This window comes from Narcine bancroftii, chromosome 6 (assembly GCF_036971445.1).
Source record: "Narcine bancroftii isolate sNarBan1 chromosome 6, sNarBan1.hap1, whole genome shotgun sequence".
Lineage (NCBI taxonomy): Eukaryota > Metazoa > Chordata > Chondrichthyes > Torpediniformes > Narcinidae > Narcine > Narcine bancroftii.
Genome location: NC_091474.1, coordinates 185,874,590 through 185,900,418, shown reverse-complemented (window position 1 = coordinate 185,900,418; position 25,829 = coordinate 185,874,590). Strand labels below are relative to the sequence as shown.

General features: G+C 36.6%; 3 protein-coding genes across 10 annotated transcripts in view; 2 read left to right on the top strand and 1 right to left on the bottom strand.

The window, feature by feature from the left end:
• The window catches only part of LOC138736852 (microtubule cross-linking factor 3), a 78,319-nt gene extending 58,053 nt beyond the window's left edge, over positions 1-20,266 (top strand). The window contains exons 7-10 of one of the 5 annotated variants that reach the window (XR_011340628.1): positions 4,442-4,807; positions 8,403-8,570; positions 12,067-12,285; positions 20,186-20,265. The gene's annotated coding sequence lies outside the window, so the exon portion shown is untranslated. Of the gene's footprint in view, positions 1-4,441; positions 4,808-8,402; positions 8,571-12,066; positions 12,286-20,185 lie in introns of those variants that run through there. The other 4 variants (XR_011340627.1, XR_011340626.1, XM_069886963.1 and 1 more) reach the window with 4 other exon arrangements.
• The window catches only part of LOC138736854 (protein LEG1 homolog), a 205,760-nt gene that overhangs the window by 134,777 nt on the left and 45,154 nt on the right, over positions 1-25,829 (bottom strand). The window lies entirely within an intron of this gene.
• On the top strand, positions 12,160-25,585 carry mtcl3a (MTCL family member 3a). The gene is made up of 7 exons (XM_069887092.1): positions 12,160-12,285; positions 14,795-14,895; positions 17,940-18,031; positions 20,219-20,322; positions 20,421-20,500; positions 21,491-22,781; positions 24,758-25,585. The coding sequence occupies exons 1-7, from the start codon at positions 12,160-12,162 to the stop codon at positions 24,932-24,934; spliced, it is 1,971 nt and encodes a 656-aa protein (XP_069743193.1). The 3' UTR covers positions 24,935-25,585.

Sequence of the window (25,829 nt, the reverse complement as noted above, 5' to 3'; positions counted from 1 at the left end):
GAAATAAATACTGCAAATGAGATAGCTGCATTTATTTGGAACCAAAGAAATCTTTTCTGTGTGTTGTAAAAGCATTCAATTTAATTAAAGTTCTAGTTGCTTGCCTAATAACAACTTGACAAATCCAGTGTTAACAGTGTTTCAGTTTATTATTCAAATATTGGATCAATCTGAGGTTTGGATTTCTTTTTGTAGTCCAATGTTTTGGTGATTAGAGGATTCTGCTAGTCTATAGATGTAAAAGTTAATAATTGGTTTAGTTTATGGCATAAATTCTCTTCATATACATGGTCAGCAAGCTAATTAATTTAAAATCAAGTGTATACTCAAATTTTAAATGTGCCTACTTAAATTATCTGGAGAAAATTCCAAGATAATTAAATAGTCCAGAAAGCAGGAGTCTGTGTTTTATTTTCAAAATTGGTTTCAGATCTTTATATTTGCTGCTTTGCTTAATAAAATATGTTTTGCCCTTCCCAACAAATCTGCTATTCTCAGTTTTCTTTTCCCTTTAATCCATGAACCCATGTGTTCTCTGTCTTGTGGCTGTTTTTATCGTGGTTAATTGGATTATTAAACAACAATATTTTCCATTTAACATCTGATTCCCAATCTAATTTACATATCACGACAAAAGTCATTGAGTCACAGAGCATGGATCAACCTACATTTGGTCCAGATTCTTCCAAATCCTTAAAACATTCAGAAAACATTTGAACAGATATTTGGATACAAGTGGAGCCACTTCTGTAGTTTCCTCTGGCAAAGTGTTTTAGATATAGTCTACTCGGAATGGAAAAAAATTCCCTCAGGTCCCTCCCAAATCTCTTACCTCTCACTTTAAACCTATGTTCTTTTGTTCTAGAATTGTCTACAATGAGGGAACACAACTGCAAGTGTTCACTTTATGCATGTTCCACATGATTTATGAACCTTTATAAGGTCACCCCTCAGCCTCTTATGCTCCAAGGAATAAAAACTCAATCACTCACTTTAAGTCAATCCCATGAATTTCCTTTTCACCCCTACTATCCACCTATAGCTGGGCAACAAGAACTGCATACAGTACTCCGTGTCATTTCATCAGTGAATGAATTGCAATTTCCCAACTTCTCCAACTCATTACCCTGCCCAACAAAGATAAAAGGGCCAAAACACTTATTCACCACTGGGACCTGCTATACAGCTACTTACATGGAATTATGCATTAAATCCTGGGTCTCTCTGTTCCACAACATTCTCCAGGCCCCTACTATTTATTATACAAATCCTATCCAGTTTGACTTAACAAAGTGTAACACCTCGCACTCAAAAGAGTTCAATTCCATTTTCCCATCTGATCTAGATTTCATTGAAAACTTAAATATCCTTCCTCACTGTCCTCTACTACCACAAATTTTGATATCATCTGCGAGTTTACTAATCATGTTAACCACATTGCCATCTAAATCACTTTCACAGTTGAGGAAAAAAGTACATAGTAGACCCACCACCAAACGCTGCAGCATGTCACATGTCTCCAATCTGGAAAAATAACCCTCCACTGCTACTACCATCTGACTCCTTCCACTAAGACAATTTTGAATCCAATTGGCCAGCTTTCCTTGGATCCTATGTGATATGAAAGGCCCAACGCATGGGGGAGTAAGTATACATTAATATTAATTGGTACTTATTAAGCTTCTCAATCCTTTGACTAATCAAATAGGATTTTACCATTATGAAGAGTCTCCAATATCCCGACATTGGTTGTTCATGCAAGAACAACCAAAACTACTATTTTCTGTTTCTATCCACGATTTTAGATTGCATACTGGCATTCTGTGAACAAAGGGGTGGGACGTGACGTGTAACTCAACAGCCTCGGCATCTGTGTCTAATGTCACATATAGCATAACCGTATTTGATGGGGCATCGGGCAATGGGAGAGAGCAGGCAGCGGACTGCCAGGAAGGAGTGGGACAGCAGGCTGGGGGAGAGAACAAACAGTGGATGCTGGGACTGCGGGGTGTGGTAGAGAGCAGGCAGCGGATCACTGGGACAGTGGGCTGCGGGAGAGAGCAGTGCAATTTACACTGCAGGCATTCCAGGAAAATGACATGGTCTAGGAGGTAAAAAGACAGAACTGGAATGGCACCCCCATTTTGGTTCCAAGCTTTTTACACAGCTCGCATTCTGGGAAAATGGGAATAATTTCCCACCTCTAACTGAGAATGAAATTACTGTGGGGGGAAAAACAGTTTTACTCTTTTACCTTATTACAGATTTGCTTGATCTTTACAGGGTGTGAGAAAGGGGAAAGATAGGCAGCTGGAGATCTGTCCGTTTGATAAGTACAAGAACGGTGTGCTCAATTTAAATAATAAATTCCCAGGTGAACATATCAATGACAAGATATTATTATCAATATTAATAACATGTAACATTTCATTCAGCAACATCTTTCAGATCATGTGAGGTTTCAGCTTGCATCATTTTCTGGGCATACCCCCACTCTAATTTTGCTTTAGCCATTTATAATTGTGATATGAAGGAGCTCAGATTCATATCTCTGCTTCTTTCTGTCCAAGAATGCAGTCTCACCTGTTGAGCATTCTCTGATTTTTTTTAAACTACATTTCCAGCATCTGCAGTTATTTTTTGTTTAGATGTTAATTACAATTTGTGATCCATTTTCAGCATGTTGTTCCATTACTAATCCCTTGTGGCTTGCGGCTTCATACTTCTGGGTCACCAATTTGAAATAAAACTTTTCCTTCATTCTCCACAGATTCAATTACTTGACTTGTTGAGTGTTGCCAGTACTTAATGCAAAGCAATTATATAACTTGTCCCAGAGGACACCAAACCCCAGCAGCAATAGATATTCACCAAGACAAATGGTTACTTAACAGAAGTTGCTTTTAATTATCTTTAAACATGAAAACAGAATCAAACTTTACCTTATCACAATTGACTTAACTAACCTAACTTAACCCCCTTCTAAGTTCATGTGTATGTAATGTGTGTGTGTGTAAGTTCAGAAAAGTTATTTGATTCACAGTCCAATCTCACTTCTCATTCCTCCAACTTCACTGGTTGTAGGCAATTCCTATACTGGGCACAGAATTTAACATTTATGAATGTCACCATGCTTTTGTGCTAGAAAGGTTTCCCACAAGCTTGCTAGCTTGTCCTATTCCAATTGCTGCTGTTGACTGTAAAACTGTAGAACTGATCTCTGTGTGTGTGTCTGTCTGTCTCTCTCTCTCTCTCTCTGAGAGAAAACCCATTCGACTCTCTCTGCCTGCAAAATCACATGACCCTCTTAAAACAGCTAGTTCCCCTCCAGACAATCTGCAGCTCTGACAAGTTCTTTCATCTGTTGCCTTTTTGTAAACAACAATCCATTAGTGAAATCTCTTGGGCATTCTCCAAAGCTTTTGCAAAGGCTATTGATCCCGACATGTCTAGCGTGAGCAGAGCTCCAGTATTTAAAATAAGATCTGTTTTAAAGTGTTTGTATGTCACCTACTCTTAAAAAAAAAACCTGCCCCAATTTATCTCCCAAAAACATATCTATATTCTGTCACACTTGTCTGTGACATATAATAGGGAGGATCCTGCAGGTTCAATTGGTTTACAGAAAACTGCCAGTTGTATTGAACCTCTATTTTAGAAAAAAATGATTTGGTGACAGGTATAGTATAAGTTTGCCCTTTTGAGTGACTACATTATTTTGCACTTTAATGGGTATTATAATCTGATCACACTCAACAATTATGATCACCACAAACTGAAGAGTAAACATGAAGTCAAGGACATAAATAAACTAGGATCATCTGCAAGTTGGGACACTGGCATCTCAATATAACTTTTGTTAAGCTATACTTAACTGGTTGTGGTATTTGTGACAGATTACGCTTGTAAACATTGGCTTCTGTATTTGCTGTATATACATGCAACAAAGGCAATAACAAAATGAAGGCTGGGCATTGATTTTTGCTGTTTATTAACAAAAACTTGGTAAAGATTTTATTAACATCAACTTTTGAATAGACAAGAGATTATCTTTGCCAGTTAACCAGGGAGGCTTTCAATAGTTAACTCTTTGCCAAAGACCTTAACAACTCATTTTTGGTACTTATGTCAGTACAACTTTTATACATGGATGATTTAAGAGTTCTAAGGATTAACTGCTTAACTGACTTTAGAGTTGCTTTTGACACTTAGTACAGGTCTCTGATTTATTTTCTGTTCTTGCTTGAAATATGTTAATGTGATTGTGGATTCACTGGTAACCTAAAACTGCCCTGGGAAGTAAAGTTGTTTATATGTGTGTGCCTATCAGATTTCATACTTTGAAGGTGCCCTGGCTGAATGTCATGTGCTAGCTTCAGAGAGTAACGATTTTTTTTGACTTTGGGATAAATTCTTGATGTGCCTTTCCTTTCTTTCTCAGAAGATGCTGTTCAAAATTTGCAGAAGTGCGTCATTCCCCTGCATTCCCTGGACCACTTGGCTGTTTATTGACACTATCTTCTTTCTTTGGCTTGGCTTCGCGGACGAAGATTTATGGAGGGGTAATATCCACGTCAGCTGCAGGCTCGTTTGTGGCTGACAAGTCCGATGCGGGACAGGCAGACACGGTTGCAAGGGAAAATTGGTTGGTTGGGGTTGGGTGTTGGGTTTTTCCTCCTTTGTCTTTTGTGAGTGAGGTGGGCTCTGCGGTCTTCTTCAAAGGAGGTTGCTGCCCGCCGAACTGTGAGGCGCCAAGATCATGCTCAGAAAAGGGCAAGGCTCGACATAACTACAAAGAGGAAGGCAGGTGAGAAACTTGGAACAGTAATTGTGCTTCTAGGTGTAAGCTTTCTGATACAAAATCAAACTCTATGCATAATGCTGCTTGTTTTTTCTTGGAATGAAAAACTAGGAGGGATAGTTTAATTGGGAAATTGTATGTAAATCTATAATAGCCTGTGGTAAATGCTTAGTATATAAACACTGGAAGTTTTCTTCCAGTCATTCTCCAGCTCCCTCCTATTTTATCACTCAAGAGCTTGTGCATCTTTCATTAGTGTTCAGGAAGTATCCAATTTAGTTGCCATTACATAAAGCATCAATTATTAAGCTTAGTTGGGGGCTTTTACAATGTTCAGCGCAAACAACCGCTAGATTTAAGTGATAAAAGCTTTGAATAGTGGAACAGCTGAAGACAGAGATGGAAATAATCTATTGTGAGTATTATCAACTTGCATCGGTAACTTTATTTAGAGCTTGTACGTTGAAGCTGTACATCTATAGATTCTTTGAATCTACTTAGAACTGCTGAAGTGGTTGGGAAAATCAATTCAAACTTAACAAAAAAATGAACCTTTATGCAAAAGTTCAACAGTTTAATTAAGAATATTTTGCTAAGGATAGGAAAACAAATCTGCACATCAGCCTGATGTGAATTCCTGTACCTAAATTCTGTCAGTGTCGTGCCTGATTTGACCCTATCTGCAGATGCACCCGACAAAGCTGATGCCCCTAAACCAGGGCAATGCAAGAAAGCAAGACTCCAAGAAACCAAGGCAAATTTTAGATAAAGTAGTGCTCCACTTCTTTCCAACAAAGGGCCAAGGATAAAAATGTGTTCTGTTCAAGATGTGGAATGTCATTGGGCGTGGTACAGAGACTATTGTACTGAGAGCAGCGTACAGAGCTGCTGGTGTGTACTGAGAGCAGCGTACAGAGCTGCTGGTGTGTACTGAGAGCAGCGTACAGAGCTGCTGGTGTGTACTGAGAGCAGCGTACAGAGCTGCTGGTGTGTACTGAGAGCAGCGTACAGAGCTGCTGGTGCGGACTGAAATGCTGAAAGTCAGAGTTGCAGACAGAGAAGAGAAGCCAGAGTCCTCTCACAAATTTGTCATTCATCTGGCTGTGTATGTGTCGAGCATTGCAATGAATACCTGTGTAGTTCATCCTGATGCACACAAGCTCTAGGATCAGCTCTTTCAACTGAAGAGAAGGTTAAAAGAAATTAAAAAAAAACAATGAAGGCAAGATCAAGAAATGATATTGGGGAAAGTTGCCTGATTCCAAGTACAATGCTTCAAACTGTTCACTATATCTGCTAGGAGAATGCAAGAGTTAAGACAATTTAAATAACATTTATTTCTTCATTTGGACTCTTTACATTATAATAATTGGCAAACAGATCTTACCAAAATAAAGTATGTGCTATAGTTTGATATGATTTGATTTATTTTGAGTTCTCAATTTGCAATTTAAAAAGTGATTGCTTTCTCTTTGATAGAGATGCCTTGATGTTTTCTGTCTGGTGCTCAACTGCATTTGACCTTCAAACATTGCTGCCAAATTGAAATAATCTTTTCTCCTGTTCTCCTAACTATTTTTAGCTTTTCAATTTGTGTTTCTATCAATTTACTAACTAGTCTCAATTGTGTCTCCCAAAAATATATATTTAAAATGTGTTCAGTGTGTTGTTGACTACAATCAAATCTTAACTTCTCAAATAAAATATAATAAATTTACTGTAATAAATAACAACTGGGCATACTTCGTTAGAAGATTTCAAACAGTTCCTTTAAAATTTCTTATTTATTTAGTGAGAACTGTTTCTGGCATGTGCCAGACTTTGATGGAAGCCACATAATTAAATATTACATTAATCCAACATTAGTCCAGGTACTCCATTGGCACTACATAGTCACTGGAGCATACTGGTTAATTAAGTATTGATGCTTTACTGTTAATAACCATGAAAAATACCATGTTTAGTATATGCAGTTAATAATAAGAGCAATTTGGTCCATGAAAATTAAGTATGTTGTGAAAATAAATAAGAACTAAGGAACTATCATGAGAACATAAGAAATAGCAGCCCGTCAAGCTTGCTTCACCATTCAATGTGATCATGGCTTATCTGATGATAGGCTCATCTCCATCTATGTGCCTTTTTCCCTGTATCTCTTAATTCTTTTATGATGTAAAATCTATTCAGCCTGGTCTTAAGTATATTTATTGAGGTCATCTCCACTGCTTCAATGGGTGGCAAATTCCACAGATTCACCACCCTCTGAGAAAAGCAGCTCCTCCTCATTTTCATCCTAAATCTACTTCCCAGAATCTTGTCCTCTAGTTCTAGTCTCCTCTACCAATGTAAACAATATACCTACCCCTATCTTATCTATGTCTTTCATAATTTGATATATTTCTATAAGATCCCTTACGTCCCAGACGACTCAATCTCTCCTCATAGACTAATCCCTTCCTCTCTGGAATCAATTGGATGAACCTCCTGTTGTATTGAAACTGCTGCTTCCTGATGCAAAGAACACAGCACACAGAACTGGTACAGTTAACACTTTATTGGGCACCAAGTTAACCTGAGAGAACCCTTACTGCTTTCAGCCTCAAAAGCAGTCTCCGGGGGTCTCCATCCGACAAAGGGATGCATCAACTTTTATACACTCGAGTAAACAAGTCAAACTAAAAGATTACATAATTATTCTAGATATAAGTAACACCCTTCCCCTATTCTCCTGTATCAAGGTTGAATAATAAGAATACTGAGTTACACTTACACATTCAGCAAAAACACACATTCCTTATCTGCACTGCCTGCATTCCAAATCAATCTGTTGGTGCCTTATGAAGGTCGTACCAGTCTGTATCATATTCATGGTGCCTCCCCTTAATCTCTCAGAATCAGGCTTCCATTTTGTGTTTTAATTCACTTTAATTATTTTAATGTTCACTTTAGTAATACACGTCTGCACCAGGTATATACCACAACATGCTAAATTGGTTCACAGCCATTTAAATAATCTTTTAAAAGTTATGTTCACAAGTACAGGAACTAAATTACTTTCATCAATTGGCACAGATATAATAAGTGACCAATCTTTGAATGCTATTAGTTGAGAGGTAAAGACTTGGGAAGGATTTGATAAGAACTTCCCTGCTTCGTGGAGCTTTTTTAGACCTTTATAGTGATTGTGTGAAACCATGCTTTATTTTAATCGAAAAATATTGGAATGTCAGCTGAGATTATGTGTTCGTGCCATGGATAGGGGTGATGGGTACAGGAGAGTTTAAACTTCCATTATTTACTCCATGCTTCCATTTATTTTTGGGAATTTGTATTTACTAGGCATTTCAGAAGGTATTTAAGAGTCATCTGGATGGAGGCCAGACAGAATAAGGATGACAGATTTTCTTCCTTGAAGGCTTGTGTATGATAATCATGTGATGATTGTAACAATTTCCATAGGCTATTTGCCTTTTACTTTACAGACTGAGAATATTTTTGGTGCAGAAACAGATAACTGCATAAATATTATTGCCAACTGTTTTCATAGTTGGGCCAACTGAGCCAGCAACATAATTCTGATTGTTTATCATCTTTCTTGTAGGTTGATCAAAAGAGAAGAATTTTGCTGTTTCTGAAGTCCATTTTGGATGGTGTTCAGGTTGCAATTAATAAGGAGGAAGATCAAAAGGCAGAACTGCAGCATCAATATTCTAATGATAAATATGCCTGGGAAATGGAGAGAACAACATTAAACTGGAGTTTGGAACAAGTAAGTTTGAATAGTTGCAAGGTTGTACAATGTATGTTATCATTAGGGAGCACTTAAATGCTGAACAATGTTCAGCAATTAGTTGGAAAGAACTTTATTGGAGTGTACTCTTTCTTCTTCTTTGGCTTGGCTTCGCGGACGAAGATTTATGGAGGGGGTAAAAAGTCCACGTCAGCTGCAGGCTCGTTTGTGGCTGACAAGTCCGATGCGGGACAGGCAGACACGATTGCAGCGGTTGCAAGGGAAAATTGGTTGGTTGGGGTTGGGTGTTGGGTTTTTCCTCCTTTGCCTTTTGTCAGTGAGGTGGGCTCTGCGGTCTTCTTCAAAGGAGGTTGCTGCCCGCCAAACTGTGAGGCGCCAAGATGCACGGTTTGAGGCGTTATCAGCCCACTGGCGGTGGTCAATGTGGCAGGCACCAAGAGATTTCTTTAGGCAGTCCTTGTACCTTTTCTTTGGTGCACCTCTGTCACGGTGGCCAGTGGAGAGCTCGCCATATAACACGATCTTGGGAAGGCGATGGTCCTCCATTCTGGAGACGTGACCCATCCAGCGCAGCTGGATCTTCAGCAGCGTGGACTCGATGCTGTCGACCTCTGCCATCTCGAGTACTTCGACGTTAGGGGTGTAAGCGCTCCAATGGATGTTGAGGATAGAGCGGAGACAACGCTGGTGGAAGCGTTCTAGGAGCCGTAGGTGATGCCGGTAGAGGACCCATGATTCGGAGCCGAACAGGAGTGTGGGTATGACAACGGCTCTGTATACGCTTATCTTTGTGAGGTTTTTCAGTTGGTTGTTTTTCCAGACTCTTTTGTGTAGTCTTCCAAAGGCGCTATTTGCCTTGGCGAGTCTGTTGTCTATCTCTTTGTCGATCCTTGCATCTGATGAAATGGTGCAGCCGAGATAGGTAAACTGGTTGACCGTTTTGAGTTTTGTGTGCCCGATGGAGATGTGGGGGGGCTGGTAGTCATGGTGGGGAGCTGGCTGATGGAGGACCTCAGTTTTCTTCAGGCTGACTTCCAGGCCAAACATTTTGGCAGTTTCCGCAAAGCAGGACGTCAAGCGCTGAAGAGCTGGCTCTGAATGGGCAACTAAAGCGGCTACTTAACAGTCGAATGAACTATTTGTGCTACAGTAAAAACCCTTGGTGTCTGGCACCTACAGGAATTGGTAGATGCTGGATAAGCTAGTTTTCCTGATGCTTGAGATTCACTCTTACAGTGCCTAACTAATACACCTGCAGAAGAATAAACAGTTTGAAAGACAATAGACAAAATTACTATACTGTCACTTGCATCAATATGTAAACCTTCAAGCATTTTACATTATTTTCAGTCACACTCTTTGAAAACATTTAACTGTCGCTGCATCTGCAGCTTCCTTCTCCTGAAAGACTAACGATAACATTATAGTTAATTAAACCTCCCCCCACCCCCTCCCCAAATTTACAGATAAAGCCTTCCTAATATACAATAAGATAAAACCTCTTACTAAGCAGGGATAAGGAGACACTTTACGAGAATCAACCCAACGGCGAGCGGCATCATCCTGGGTGATGCCATTTTATTCAAACAGCTGCTGTGAGCAAAGCATGACCAAGGCACTCCGCTGGTTGAATATTTGCTCCCATCTTCACCAAAGGTTTATCTGTTACTTTGGAGAATATGTATTTTTACCATTTTTAATTCATATTTAAATTTTTATTTATTCTTATTTATTTTAATTTGTATTTATTTATTAATTTTCCTTTTTTTTGCCAGTTGCTTGAGATTTCTGGTTGCTTGAATTGTGGATAACAAGAGTTTTACTTTATTCTGAAATTAAATAAATGATACACATTATGAAACATTGCTATCAATGATGCACAGTGCCATAGAGTGGTGTTTTCACTCTATCCAGAACTGGAGAAATATCAATTCAAGACTAAATCTTACTGGCTTAATTGTCATAAGCCCATCCAGTATAGCAATCTATCCACTAAACTATCGTAATGTGCAGCTGGAAGAACTCGACAGGCCAGGCATCCATTTTTCTCAACAGATGCTACCTGACCTGCTGACTTCAGGTGCGTTTTTTTTTCTTGTTCTGCATTCCACTAGCTGCACCTTCTTGCATCTCCATAATCAAAAAGACAACTGAAGGAACTCTTAACTTTCAAACTCTGTAAACCTCACGAACCAACATTACCTACCTGACCCACATTTCTCCTACACGAGGACATTTCGTATTGGATACAATTATGCAAATCCAACTGAATGTCACGAACTATGCCATTAAAATGCATAGTACTGTAAAATTTAGATAAATCTGGAAAATTTAAGTCTGTGAATGTACTGGATTGGCAGATTTGCCAAACAACTGGATGTAATTTTTAATAATACTTCAACATACTTTTAATTCCTTTGTTTTAAATCTTGGAGTCTGATAAACTTTCCATTGAACCAGGTGAGTGGAAAGGGAGCATGGGAATATAACAAACATTACCTGGTGAGCCAAATAACGCACCATGGGGATTTCCAGTCAAGAAATGGATTATTGGAGATTTTGTATTACTTTTTGAGAATACAATGCATTAAACTATTGATCTGAGGTAAAACTTGGTATATGGTTTCATGAAATAGAAATGAGTGGTATAAAGTCTTTATTTACAGTCATTTTGTACACCATATTTCAATATTCTTGTCTAGTGTTGGTTTATTATGGGAAGGTTGTAGAAGCTTTAAAGAGTGCAGAAGAAAGGCTGGATGAGCTAGGGCTTTTCTCTTTGGAGCAACAGAGGATAAGAGGCAAACCATCGTGACATTTTAAGACCCCTGGGCACATGAATGTAAGGAAAATAGCGGTTTATGGACTGTGAGGAGGATTTATATAGGTCAGTACAAAATCATTGAACGAATGGCCTGCAGTGCCATACTATAAAGTCAAAATTTATTGCATTATCCTAATTGCCTTTGACATAGTGATCTATTGGAGTTCTAGTGAAAGTGCTTTCATGTACGTTGAGTAGGAGGTTCCAGGATATACAAGTCAAGATGGTACATGGACTGAAAAGGAAATCTGCAGGTGGTAATGTTTCCATGCACCTGCTCTTCTTTTCATAAGGGAAGTCTAACCATCTATGTGGACACATTATATAAATAAATGGATCATTGTTTGCAATAAAGCAACATTGATTAGATCATATTGGATAGGATCTGCCAACTTCATATCACTGTCTGCACTGATCTCCTAAACCAAGAAGACAATCTCTCCTCTCACAGACCTGGCCATGAATACAACTAGATTTTAAATATGGTTGGCTGCTCTGGTAATCTTTTGAGGGAAAGAAATATATAAATAGAATTAACTAATATGTTGAGATAAACCAGAAACTTAGTTGCTCTTATACTTCTACTCAAATTCAGCAGTGCCTTTCACAGGAATAAGTTAGGGTTGACGAGATTTATTTTTAAAAAGTGAAGCATTCACATAACTTTTCTTGTCTCTTTACAAATGAAAGCTGAAAGAAAAGAAAAATAAACAGTGCATGGAAATAACACCTCAAGAAACTATGGAAATTTTTGGGGCAGAATAGCAGTGTTTGTTGGCAACCATGGATTGGAAAAAGCAGTTGGAAAACAATGAGAAAAACTGGAGCATAGAGAAGATGGAGTCACTGAAGTGCTTTGATAATGAAAGAAAAGAATGGGAAAGTCAACTGAAGGATCTGCAGAGAAAGGTAGAGGTGGTATTCTATTTATCATCATGTTAAAAAGCATGGAGCACCACTTTATGCATTTTATTTGAAACATCAACATGTTCTTCAAATCATTTCTAACAAGGAGAAATCCAGAAGTTCTGATGCGTACAGTAGCACACTAGAATTTCATTGAAAGACCAATCATATCATTGTTTATATTTTTGCCTATGGGTTCTTGCTGATGTAAGGAATATGCATGGAGTTTTCTGGAGATATACAGGGAGATCCAGTGGCACACAACATACGTATTTCATGAAATGCACATTTGGATGCAGGGACCACAGATGGCGCAGTCCACTCATGCAAAAGCAAATTTTCTTCAGGCTTCTTTAATATTGCATATAGATATGTATGTATTAGCCAGCCAGCTGATCCATGGAGTGAAGTACTGGCTACCTGCTGCATTTAGTTCCATTTAGTGATGGCCCTTGTGTTCCTCTTCATCCATGCTTACAACAAGAATATCATGGATGTAAACCAACACAAAAATAGAGGCCAACGAGTAAGTGGTCCATAAACCACTGGAATATCGGATCTGCATTCTGCAGTCCGAATGGCATTTGCAGAAACTCAAGGGGTAATTACTGTCGTCTTGGCAACATCAGAAGGCTCAACTAGGATCTGATAGTAAGCACGTACTAGATCTATTTTTGAAATACATTTGCCATGGAGGTTTGCTGAGAAATCTTGTAAATTGGGATTGTTGTATTGGCCAGGCAGGGTGGAATTTTTCAGGCCACAATAATCACCACAAGGCCACTAATCCCCAGGAGATTGTTTTGGAATTGTGTGCATTGGTGACGTCCAGCAGCTGTCAGATCTGCAGACTGTGCCCAATTCTTGCATGTGGTTTTTTTCCCACTTTCGTGATTTTTAAGACAGTCTGGGGGTAATCTACGAGCCCATGCTGCAATCAGAGAACCCAGAGTTTCTACGTGGTAGGGTACTTCATATTGAAAGTCCGTATGATGATACAATGGAGTCTCTAGGCAAAGGAAATACTTGAGAAAGGCTCCAAAAGGGCAAGAGCCAGATTGAAGGCTTGTCAGGCGGCTGGTGACACTGGAGGGATGACAAATGAAGCTCACTTGCATACAGGAGCTGCAGTCCATAACAAGTGACTTTTCAAATCCACCAACAATGAAAAATGTAACAAGAAATCTGCTCCCAAAATGAAATTTACCACATTTGCTTCTCTGAAAACCCACCAGAAAGGTTTCAAGACCGAAATCTAACGCGAGTAACCTTTGGCTATATGTTTGAATATGAGAATCATTCGCAGCTAAAAGAACCCATGATACATTAGGGTGTCTGTGTTCCTCAGGGGATGGAGGGACTACTAAAATCTCTTCACCGGATCAACAAGAAATTGAAATTTGAGGAAGAGATGGCAACCGATGTTGCCTCTGCTGCCTGGCCTGTTGTTTCCTGGGTGTCATTTGTAGAAGTCGTAAGGTGGCTGACAGGACCAGACAGCAGCACCAAATCGCTGATGCTCCAACAAATATGCCGCCTGTCGCCTCTACCATGTTCTCAACCACCACAATTCAAACCAGGTGGACGGAAGGAATTCCCTTGTGTGCCCAAAGCCTGGACCTGCATGGTCAGTGTTGCCACTTGCTCCTCCAACTCAGTTATCATCGATTGATGAGACGCGGGCACTATCCTCGATTGATAATATGCTGGTGCTACCTTTGATTGATACTGTGGCATTTCACAAGGTGCAGTAAGCAGTTGTTCCAGTCCATTTGCTCCTGCTCTCTAGGGGAAGTAGCCAATCCTTCTACCATCATTGCCGAGGTCTTGAACATAACAAGATCGATGTAATCCACCAAATGATTGAGGGTGGGTATTCAAAAGACACTCACCAAATGGCCTTGAACATGACGAGGTAAACATTGGAGGAACCTGCGTTTCCAAAAATTGCCTTCGTCAGGATCTGTTCCAGCTAGCCTGCGCCATCTGTGCCGATGGCCTATCATCTAATCTGTCATCAGCTAGTAACTTGGCAATACAAGTCTCCTTAGATGGCTGAGTACACTGCAGAATAGCCACCTTCAGTATGTTATATGGGAGATTACTATCCAGTTACACTAAAATATCCTCCATTTCATAAGCAATCTGTTCTGGAAGATGCGCCACAAATAAACTGTGTTTTGTCTTCCAACTTGTCACACTGAGGGTGGATCATGAACCATGCTGGTGCATTATTAATAAAAAAAGGGGATCTCCAGTTTGACCTACCCACTCATCACTATCCATTTTAAAACAGGATGCACTGTGAACTCACGGGGTGGCCACTTGTAACAGCACTAATTTACACCAGTTTACACACAATTAAGGAAGACTCTCTCTTGTTTTTTTTTTAAAACACAAAATGGAGTCAACTTTCTTTCCTCTTCACACACAACATTGCATTTTTCAATTCCCCAAATACCACCCAGCCAAATCCCTGGGATGCTGATGCTCTCACTCTCCTGTGCCCAAGGTCCATCACCCACATACTGACTGCTTAACTAACCTGCGCATGCGCGCTGTTACTCCCGCGCGTTGCTTCCGTTACATCATCATTATCAGCGACCGGTGCAGGTAAGTACACAACCGCAACAAACTGTTTAAAAACTATGTAAAAACAAACCATTTACAGAAGAAAAATTGTATATCATTCCATATAGCAAAAGAAAATTAATATTGAATCAATGACAGGTTAAAGTTAACAAAAATAACTGTGTTGATGGAAGTGTCGGCCGTGAAAACAAATGTTCAGAACTATATTAATTTTATCTCAGGTTTTTAAAGTATATTTTCTAAAGTTTGTTTATTTGCATTACCCAAATTGTAACATGAAGGCGAACTGAGATTAACCAGTGTATGTGTGATAATCTCAGGTGCACTAGAGAATTATTGAATCACAAAGCATAACCTTTTGGTGGAATAATTCATGTAATGAGAACACTTTATTAATCTGTATAAATTTATTGGAATACAAATTCAAGACAAGGGTGTAAATAGCATGGACAAGAACAAAGTTAAAACTTAAGAGATGATTGGGTACTTCTTAAATTATATGCTTCCTATCTTTTTAAATACTTTTATTGATTTTCACAAATAAGCATGCATATACAAAACATTTATGGAATGAATAATATTAATGACAAATTAGATACCTCACCAAACTACAAAATGACCATAATACAAAATTACATAATAAAAATAAACTATCATGTACAGTGTGATTCTAAACTGCATCCCCTAACCAAAGGTGTATGACTAAAGAGAAGTGTATTTTGTTCCTGAAATAAAACAGCACATATTAAAATTTAAAAGAAAGTTATGCCTAGAAGTTATGAAAGTAATTCATGAATAGTTCCCCACAGCATTTGAATTACACTTATGTTTCTCAATTAATAATTCAAGTATATCTTTTCTAAATTTAAACAGGACATAATGTCCCACAGCCATTGAGCACGGGTGGGTGGGGCAGCATCCTTCCATCTAAACAATATCGCATGTCTAGCCAAGAGAGATGCAAAAGACAGAGGACAACATTTAATTGGAGTTAAAAGAGTATCATTCTCTCCAGTTGTATCAAAAAGAGCAACCAAAGGATTAGGCACTAAATTTATGTTAATTAAAGATAAAGTTTGAAATACCTCTCTTCAATATTTTACAAGGCAAGGACATGTTCATAACATATGAATTAACGATGTCTCATCTCGTACATTTATCACAATGAGAATTTATGTCTTCTGAATAGATATGAGACCAGTTAACTTTAGACATATGGGCCCTATGTACAACTTTAAATTGTAACAATGTCAGGCACATAAGGATGTAGTATTAACCAACTTAAGAATTAGATCCCAGACTTTGTCTGTAAATGTTCCCAGGCATTTTTAATTTTAACTAGAGGGGCATGTCTGAAACCCACCAACTTATCATAAATAATGGATATTGAACATATGCGAGAATGTTGTAGCCTAAATAATACAGCAACAATGTTCTCATCAGGTGCCTGAAGAAAATCAGGTACCTGAAATTTAAGAAAATGTCTGATTTGCAGATATCTGAAAAAATTAATATTTGGTAAATTGAACTTTACAGAACCCTGTTCAAATGACACAAAACTGTCATCAATAAAAAGATATTCGAAACGTTCAATATCTAATCCAAACCATTCATGAAAAACAAGACCATGCAAAGAAGGTTGAAAAAGATGATTGGTTAAAATAGGGCTTGAAAAAGAAAAACCACGAAGTCCAAAATCTTTTCTAAATTGCACCCAAATTCTCACAGTTTGCCTAACAACAGGATTATCAATTGATTTATTTAAAGAGAAGGGAAGTGAGAATTTTGAAGTGCTGGAATAGAAATGTTTTTAGTGGAGTTCAGCTTCATTGCTACCCATGTTGGACAGTCCACATGATTATGACAATGTAACCAAATGCTTCTTGTCTTGAATGCAATGAATTGTGATGACAGAGATCCAAATTGTGTGAAATACAGATGTGCATTCAACATGGATTGATCATGTTATTGTAAGGTTAGTAAGTATAATCCATTTAGCTCAGAATAAAGGGGATTCAAGTGTTATATAGTAGCTTTTGATGCAGAAAAAGCCTTTGATAGGTTAGAATGGGATTTTCTGTTTAAGGTTTTAAGTAAATTTGGTTTTGGTGTAAATTTTATAAATTGGATTAAGGCACGATATAGAAATCCAAAAGCTAAGGTAATATCAAATAAACAGATTTCTCAATCTTTTAATTGAACTAGATCTAGTAGACAGGGATATCCTTTATCATCAGCTTTGTTTACTTTCGCTATAGAACCTCTCGCACAAAAAGTTCAGTTGAATGGATTTGAGATAAATCAGATTGAACATAAAATTAGTTTATTTGCTGACTATGTATTAGTTTATTTAACTCAGCTGCAATTATCATTGCCAAGACTTTATAGTTAGTTGTTAGAATATGGGAAAATTTCAGGGTATAAAATAAATTAGGATAAAAGTGAATTAATGGAATTGGTAAAAGGAGAGTATTCACAATGTTGCCAAAAAGTTCAATTTAAATGGACAGATAAGATTAAATATTTAGGTATAGTTATTGATAATAATTTGAAAAAATATATAAATTAAACTACATTCCAATATTTAAAAAGATAGATGAAGATTTAAAGAGATGGGTAAATTTACCTATTACATTAATTGGGAGAGTTAACTGTATTAAAATGAATATTTTTACAGGAATTCAATATTTATTCAAACTTTACTTATATCTATACCTCAATTTTTTTTCAAGATTTAAATAAACAAGTTAGGAAATTTCTTTGGAAAGGGAAAATGGCAAGAAAGTAATTAGAAAAGTTAACATGGAAATATGACAAGGGGGTTTACAACTTTTTAATTAAAAAAAATTATTATAAGGCAGCACAATTACGATTTTTAGTTTCTATGTTTGTTAAAACTAAATCAATAATCAATCCTTTATTAATTTTTTTTTTAAATACATGGAATAATAAAGGAATTTCAAAACTGGGTGATTGTTATATAATGGTAGATTGATGTCTTTTGATCAATTAATAATTAAATACAATATTCCTTGTAATATGCTATTTTGTTATTTCTATTTGAGATCTTATTTGAGAGAGAAATTAGGATCAGAAATGGTTTTGAAAGGTCTTTCAAATTTGGAGCAAATTATAGTTCATGGAATGACTAAAAAATGTATTTCAATTGTGTATATTTTGTTACAAGAACAAGTACCTAAGGTAGGTTTGTTTAATTCAAAAGAAAGGTGGGAATAAGATTTAGATACAATATTAGATCAGTGGGATTGGCAAAAATTTATGTAAAGAAGTTATGTCTAATTCTATTAATGTAAGATATAGATTTTCATATCAATTGAATATTACACCTCAGAAACTAAGTAGGTGGAGATTGAATTTATCGAATCACTGTTTTAGATGTGGAACGGAAATTGAATTTTTTAAAAATTCATTTATAATTTGAGGGGAAAATATTTTTTATTCCTGCAAATTTGCAGCCTCCTTTTTTTTTTTAATTCTCCTGTCCAGTGAAGTTTTCCTTGAATGAATAATAATTTTATGTTATTTGGGTTCCTTGAGTGTCATCTGATAAAATCTGAATCAATTATTTTGTAGTTAGAATATTTTGTTTTTAGTTACTAGCTATTAATTTTAGCTTTAGTTTTTAAAACATTTTTTCTATACATCTTCAACATATATTTGTTAATATTGTATTATGGTTATCAATCTTACTTAAGATCTTATATATGTTGATTTTTTAAAATATTTTAAAAATTGATGTTATTTTGGATGAACATGAGAAATGAAAGCAGCGTAGACTATTCATTGATGAACCTTACCCAAGAGTCCATTTCCTTCATCAATTCACATCCACCAGTTCCAATAATATCTAACAATTATAAATTTCTGTCCAAATGACAGTCCACATCCCAGCCAAGTGAAAACATTATGAACTGAAAAATCTCTTGCACTAAAAGCCAATATAGCTTTGCCTTTCAGATTGCTTGTTGTACCTGCTTATCAACTTACACCAATTCAAATGAACACTGCATTTCAATTTTTGTTACCATAGTGAATGATCTCACTTTTTTTCCCATATTTTATCTGCCATATTTTCACCCATTCCTCTAACCTCTCTGTATCCCATAGAACTCTGAATTCTCCACATAACTCTTACTACCACTCAGCTATGTATCACTAGAAAATATAGATATAGTAATCATGAGATTATTAACAAATCCTCAATCAACACTAATATATTACCCCTAATACAAACATCATCTGGTTTCCCTGGCTCAACCTCATAAATCCTTGTTGAAGTTACCCAACCTAATTATTATTTGTAAATACACTGTTAGCAGTTCCTTAACATTTTCTCTGCTACTATTAATAATTCTAACCAGTCTATAGTTTTCCATTTTTCATCTCCCTTCTTCGGAAAAGATAGAGGTTAAATTTGTTGCATTACACCTGTAGGAACAGTCCTTGAATCTGACGAATATTGGAAAATGACAACCTGCATGCCCATTATCTCCTTGGTCACCTTCTTAAAAAGCCAAGGATACAGATAATTTTGTCTAGCAGTTATATTACCACTCAGTAATACATTAATTAACATTGGTAGAAACTCTGCCTGACCCTCAAGAACAGGAAAAAGAATCTCAGTGTTGTATGTAATGTCATGTGTATTCTGATAATAAATTTGAACTTCACTATTTTTTCTAAAGCACTTTCTTTGAGATCTTTATTTACTATGTCTTCCATGACAATGGGGACAAAATACTTGATTAATTTTTCCTCTATTTCCAATTCCTCAATATTTTTTTCTATTTCACTAAGACCCATGTGAATCTTATGTAACCTTTTCCTTTTTTTAATCTGCCAGTAGAATTTTTTTTTATTAAACAGTCTGTTTTCCTATTTCTTACAGTTTATATTCTGATTTCTCTTTCCTTCTAAATGCCCTGATACTCTTAGGCAGAATGATAAAATGATCTCAATTTTCTGACTTGCTACACTTTTTGGTAACATTATATGAACTATTCCTTTTATCTCATTTTTAATTTACCTTAATAGATACAACTGATGATTTTTTTCATGTTTTATTTTATATTAAAAGGGATGTATATTTGTAAATTTTTTTTTAATGTTAACCATTGTTTACTGATATAACTTTGAATGTACTTTCATAATCTACTATATTGAACTCATGTCATTCTTCTTTAGTTTGCTTTATTCTGGTTTAGTTTGTAGATTGCAGTTTTCAGATGGAAATAAATGTATTTCAATTTTAATATAACATGCTTTCATACTATTTTACTGTTTCCCAAAGATCTCCACAGTCCAAAACATTGGAAAGAATGAGTCATTGAAGAATTACCACTTGAAAATTTTAAAGAAGGTGTCCATCGTCAAAATTTGGGAAGTGAACAGAATGCTAAAAAGAAATGTTCTAGTGTATTAAATGCAGTAAGTAACCCACTTTTTAAAAATGTGATATGTCTAGTGGTATTCAGTTGACATTTGGGCTCCCTTACATCTTATGTTTTATCTTTTTTTTTTTACAGGCTTTACAAGAAATAGCAAAAGTAAGTGAAGAATTATGCAGTTACCAGGAGGAAATCCAGAAAAAAAAGAATTCCAGAAGGTATGAACATTTCTGAAACAATAACTTGTAGTCCATGAGTACTTATGGTATGTAAATTAAAATTAAATAGGTTTTGCACAAGAACATTGCATTGAGAAGATGGACAGTTGATCTGCATAAAGTTAACTGGGAAAAGGCATGGGCTTTGCTTTGGAGGACCAGTAAATCAGTACATCTTTTTGAAATGTCATTGGCTGGGGAAGAGTAAATCATTCTCTTCATCTCCAGAATCAATGATAAAGAGTCATGCAAATGAATGCAATATAGGCAGCAATATGTCCTATCCACGGCAAACTAAGACCCCAGGGTTCTCAGTGCCAGTTCTGCACTTTTGCTTCTCCTTTGATTATTTGTAATCAATGTGAAAAGTGATTTTTCCCCCCCCCCAAAAGGAAAAATAGTTCACCTATACATTATTATCGGTGATATGAGAAAGATAATAAAGCAGTGGTTGACAAATAAATAGGCAGAGGATTTTTGGTAATGGTCTGTACAGCCTGAGAGCTAATAGAGCAGAATAGCAATAAGCACAGAGAAAGTAAATAATTGCACAAAGTTAATCCTACATTCCTGTCAATGTCGATTATACTAACCTGGAAGCAACCATGGCTTTCCTACACAGGATTCCATTTAAAATGGAAGTTGGTTATTATTGGATATTATACTTTAAATTCCTGTTACGCAATTCCTCAATTTAGCAATGTATAAATTGTTGTATTTAATAATATTCAGAAACTGACCAAATAGATTCTTTGGAATCTCACTTTATAGTAGTCAATCTATAAAATTGCCAAAATTTCCCAGTGGATATCTGCAAGTTTGGAATAATAACTGAAGACAAATTGGAACCCTCAGCATTGTCACACTGGTGCAAAATTAGGAATATTTCATTGAATGTTCAAACTAAAACATCATTTAGCATTTTACCATGATTAATCTTACAATTGTTAAAATCTACTAAATTTTAATCTGCTTTTTTAAAAAAAACAGAACATCCTATCCAAGTCTGCAAGCATGTGAAGAAAAAGGTCATAGGAGTATATCATTAAGAAATGAACTCACTTCAAAAGAGAAAAACTGCATGACAAACGATATATTTAAAGCATTTCATCCAACACTTTCACAACATCAAAGAGTTTTTGAAGAGTTACCTAATGAGGCGAATTGGAATCACTCCCCCTGGGATAAATATGGAATTTCTGCTGACTCTTTCGAAGGAAATACTGTCACTGATATTTCCCCTACAAGAGAAAAAGCTCCACCAGTTCCACCAAGGACATCCTCTTTGAATTTTGCAAGTTCACTCTTGGGATTTCCACAGCATCTCAATGATGTTCTGAAGGAAAGTAGCAGTAACAATGGAGCAACGTTGCAGGAAAACGAGCAGAAAGTTCTGGAAGGTGGAAGGGACTTCAAGACTTTAGCACCACTAATTGAATATGAGACAGGTCCTCAATGCAGCAAGAATAATTGCAGCAAGTGGTTGTATGATGCAACTAACCTTGACCTAAACACTGAATACAAATACATTGGTTCAAAAGTAAGATTGTCTTCAGATGAAAGTCAAGTGTCAACATTGCAAGAGCAGAGCCTGGGTAAAAATTCCAGATCCATGAAATATCTACCTCCAAAGACTAATCCAGTGGAGAGTAACTTTCCAAACTCTTCAAAAGCAATAGGAATTTTCAATACCAGTGGTGTGTATCTGAAGTTGGCAAAGGACGTACCTTCACCACAAGCTGATTGCTTCAGGAAAACTGTTGACCCTGTTGTGTGTGGAAAATCTGTGGTGCACAGTGCAGCAGATCCTGGCCAAGGATCTAGTTTTGTAATTTGTTCTGTAGGAAATGTCGATGATACCAGACAACTTCCTTCAAAGCCTTCATCTTATGAACTTAGACCTCATAACCCACTGACCATCACAAACACAAAGTTAGCTGAGCAAAAGCATTGCCATGGGCTTCCTCATCAAATTGAGGAAAATGTTAAAAGACAAATGTTTGACAAAGTTAACACAATTTCAAATGCTTTTTCCAATTTTGATATTGGTCAGACACAACGGAGAAAAAATGAAAGACCATCAAATCCTTCCTTTCAAATGAAGAACAAAGTTGGTGACTTTAGAACGAAGCAAGATGCATCATGTTCCAATGCACTGCATGATAACTTGAATAGAATTCCTGACCTTTTTCAAACAGTTCACTTGAATCGTGAAAAAGAGGTGGAGAGAAAATCAAGACAATCCCAGAGGGCCTCAGGGCAGAAATGTTCATTGCCTGCGGTAAGCAAAACTTTCACATTCCACATGATTGATTGCTCTAGTGATGGCACAGTAATGCAGTAGCAGTCCTGATTCAATAGTCTTCGTTCAACCTTGAAATCTCCCCATCAATTGTTTGTGTGTAGGGTGACCTCCCACCTCCCTTATGATAGGTAGGTTAACAGGCTTTTGTAAATTAACTCTAGCTGAGTGATGGGAGAATCAGGATACTATTGATGGACATGTGAGAGAGGATGTGAATGGGGGAAAAGGAGTTGACAGGATTGCATTGAAAGCAAATGTAAGCTCAGTCTGTCAAATAGCTTCCTCCCCTTTGGATCTTAAATACTTTTAAGAACCTACAGCAAAGAAATACTGAAGTTCTGTCTGCTCACCACTGATATCGGTATGGTATGAACATACTCGGTGAAACTTGTTGGAGTTGCTGGAAGCTCTTAAACCATCAAAAGGAGCAACACAAGAGATGCCCAGTCAAGTCTTAGCATTAAAATTGGCTTGCTCATGATGCAAACTGTCAAATCCATAAATCTTTTAGAAATATAAAAACACTTTAACGTTTAATGGCAGAAAAAAACAAAATAGTTTTTTTTTTAAATCAAGAAATCCTCTTAGCTTTAAAAGTTTAAAAATGTTGAATATCCTAGGGTGGAACACATTGGGAAATGCAGACAGTTCTATACCAGTCCACTCAAGGATCCCACATGAGCTGGTGTCTGTATGCTGGTTGGTGTTTTCCCAGACATGCTCTGATGGAATCCAACAATAGTGAACAAACTTGTTTCTGTTCCATCAGTTATGCTGAAGTATCAACTTCATGTACCTGCATGAGATTTGACTGGATCAGAGTGAGAAAGTCCACTTACTTCGATGGAAAGGAATGGATGCAAGAGAGAGTTATATTGGTTAATTTGCATTATTGTAAATTAATTGTTTTTTTTATTTTAAAATGATTAGCTTTTAAAAAAAATAATAATAAAATGAATATGCTCATTGATTATCTTCATATCTGACCAAAGGCCCAGAGTCAAAACATTAGTTATCCTTTACTTCCTATGGATGCTAAGTTTCTCCAGCCCTTTTGTGTAGTGCACTCTACCCCAGCCCTTACAAACTTTCTTGTTTAATTCCTTGATTATCTTAATAACTTAGATAATTTTGGATGTTTCTGAATAGTGAGGGCATTGCCACTTATCTTGCACAGAGTTGTTCGGCAAGCTCCAACTTTAATCTTGGGGCATGAGAACTTGGGTACTGTGGGACTCTGGGAAGGATGTTTTTGTCTATTGCCACTGCCTCATTTTTTTGGTGCCTGCAGCCACAATCACCCTTTAATCTATCATTTTGTTTGGATCTTTTTTGGACCTCATCAAATCATAATCTTGAGATGCCCCTCTGCTGCAAGGATGAATCTGCCCCGAGCACTAGTTAAAACTCAATAAATCAACTGTAGCACAACAAGGGACAACACACACCCAGCTTTAAACAATTCACCAATTTGTTCTTCCTCTATGAAGAGTCCATTGTCAGAATACAGAGTAGCTTGCAGTGAATTACTGATGAGAATTCCTGGATTTTCAATATTTACACATGCCAAAGTGAAAAGCCAAGCATAGTTGATGGATAATGGGAGTGAAGGGTGAATTGTTTCACTGTTGTTACTTCCCAAGATCCAACGCAATCATGCATTTCAAAGAATACATTTCACAATTTTATAAACCTTTTAGATTACAGTAAAAATATTTCCAAATCTTGCAAACATCCCATAACTAGTATTCCATGCCTTTCATATCCTGGTCAGTTCATAATGGTATATCTGTATAAAAATGGTTGAAATTGTACATTTTAAAAAAAAATCAATAATATCCTACATCATGTATCCTAATTCATTATTATAATGCTTTATAATGTATCAGATTATATTAATGTTGTAGAATTGCAGTAAACAATTTTTCTGTTAACTCAAAACTCTCCCATAGACGTTGCCTGTGACAGTGAGATTGAATGAGATGAGTTTTTCACGTCCTGCCAGACCACAGAACCGCCGTTTACCATCACGATGGGCAATAAAATCACCGTCTGCACCTGATACACATAAGCAACCTTCAAGATGCGACCAAGCTTTCAGATTTGATACAAAGACTTCAGGAATCTAACATGTTTTAATGCCCCTTACAAGTTGACAAGTATTTTAATGGCTTTTTTGGAATCATGTTAGATTTCATTCTGAAAAAAAATAGTATGTATCCTTCAACTGATCTCAACATGGCTTAAGAAGGTAAAGATCATTGAAATTATGATTGGTAGTCTCCAGTAATTACATTTTCATAATGTAAACATTTTGCATAACCATCAATTGTGTTGAAACATTTTTTTTTAAAATGTAATTATTTTCCAGCCTACTAAATCAGTGTTATTTTAAAATGTTTATTATAATATTCTGTTGCAAACTTGAATATCAGCTGTATTCTATGATGAGCAGAAAGCTTAGTTATTTGCATGCTAATGTGTTTGTTTATGCATGAGTAGTTGAAGCTATGTCTGTGGGCATTTAGGGGACAAAGCATCTATAGTATAAGTTTATGGTGTTCAGCAGTTTAATTCCAGAAAGCAGGGTTTTTTCCATTATAATATGTGAAGATATAAAATAGAGCAAGAAGAGTCTCACTGTTTAATTTTAAAAGTCTTATTACTACTCAAGGCAGCTTGAAGAATAAAACTTTGCTCTTCGTTAAGCCTGTTTTCAACTGTAAAAATCAAGTAAATACAATATTAAAAATAAAGCTGACTAGTTCTGGTATATATAACTTTGCATTTTAAGATAATGTTACCCTGTAACGTTGTTGTTTGGTACTTAGCATCTACCAGCCTCAGTGTGTAAGGATTAAGGAAACTTCTTCACTGTGTGTCCTTTACTGTTCCCAGACTCATAAAATTCAGAGTAGAGCTGCTTGCTGCAGTCTCGAGCTCTTCAATCATTCCACACCTTGCTGTCACACAGGCTTCAAGCAGGACCAGCCACGACATGGGAAATCCCTACGCATGAGCTCA

Bases quoted from the DNA above. Each gene is read 5' to 3' on its own strand.
- mtcl3a (XM_069887092.1), top strand. From the start codon at position 12,160: ATGGATTGGAAAAAGCAGTTGGAAAACAATGAGAAAAACTGGAGCATA. The intron at 14,896-17,939 runs GTAAGTACACAA...TTTCTATTTGAG, and splicing joins ATTATCAGCGACCGGTGCAG to ATCTTATTTGAGAGAGAAAT. The intron at 20,323-20,420 runs GTAAGTAACCCA...TTTTTTTTACAG, and splicing joins GTTCTAGTGTATTAAATGCA to GCTTTACAAGAAATAGCAAA.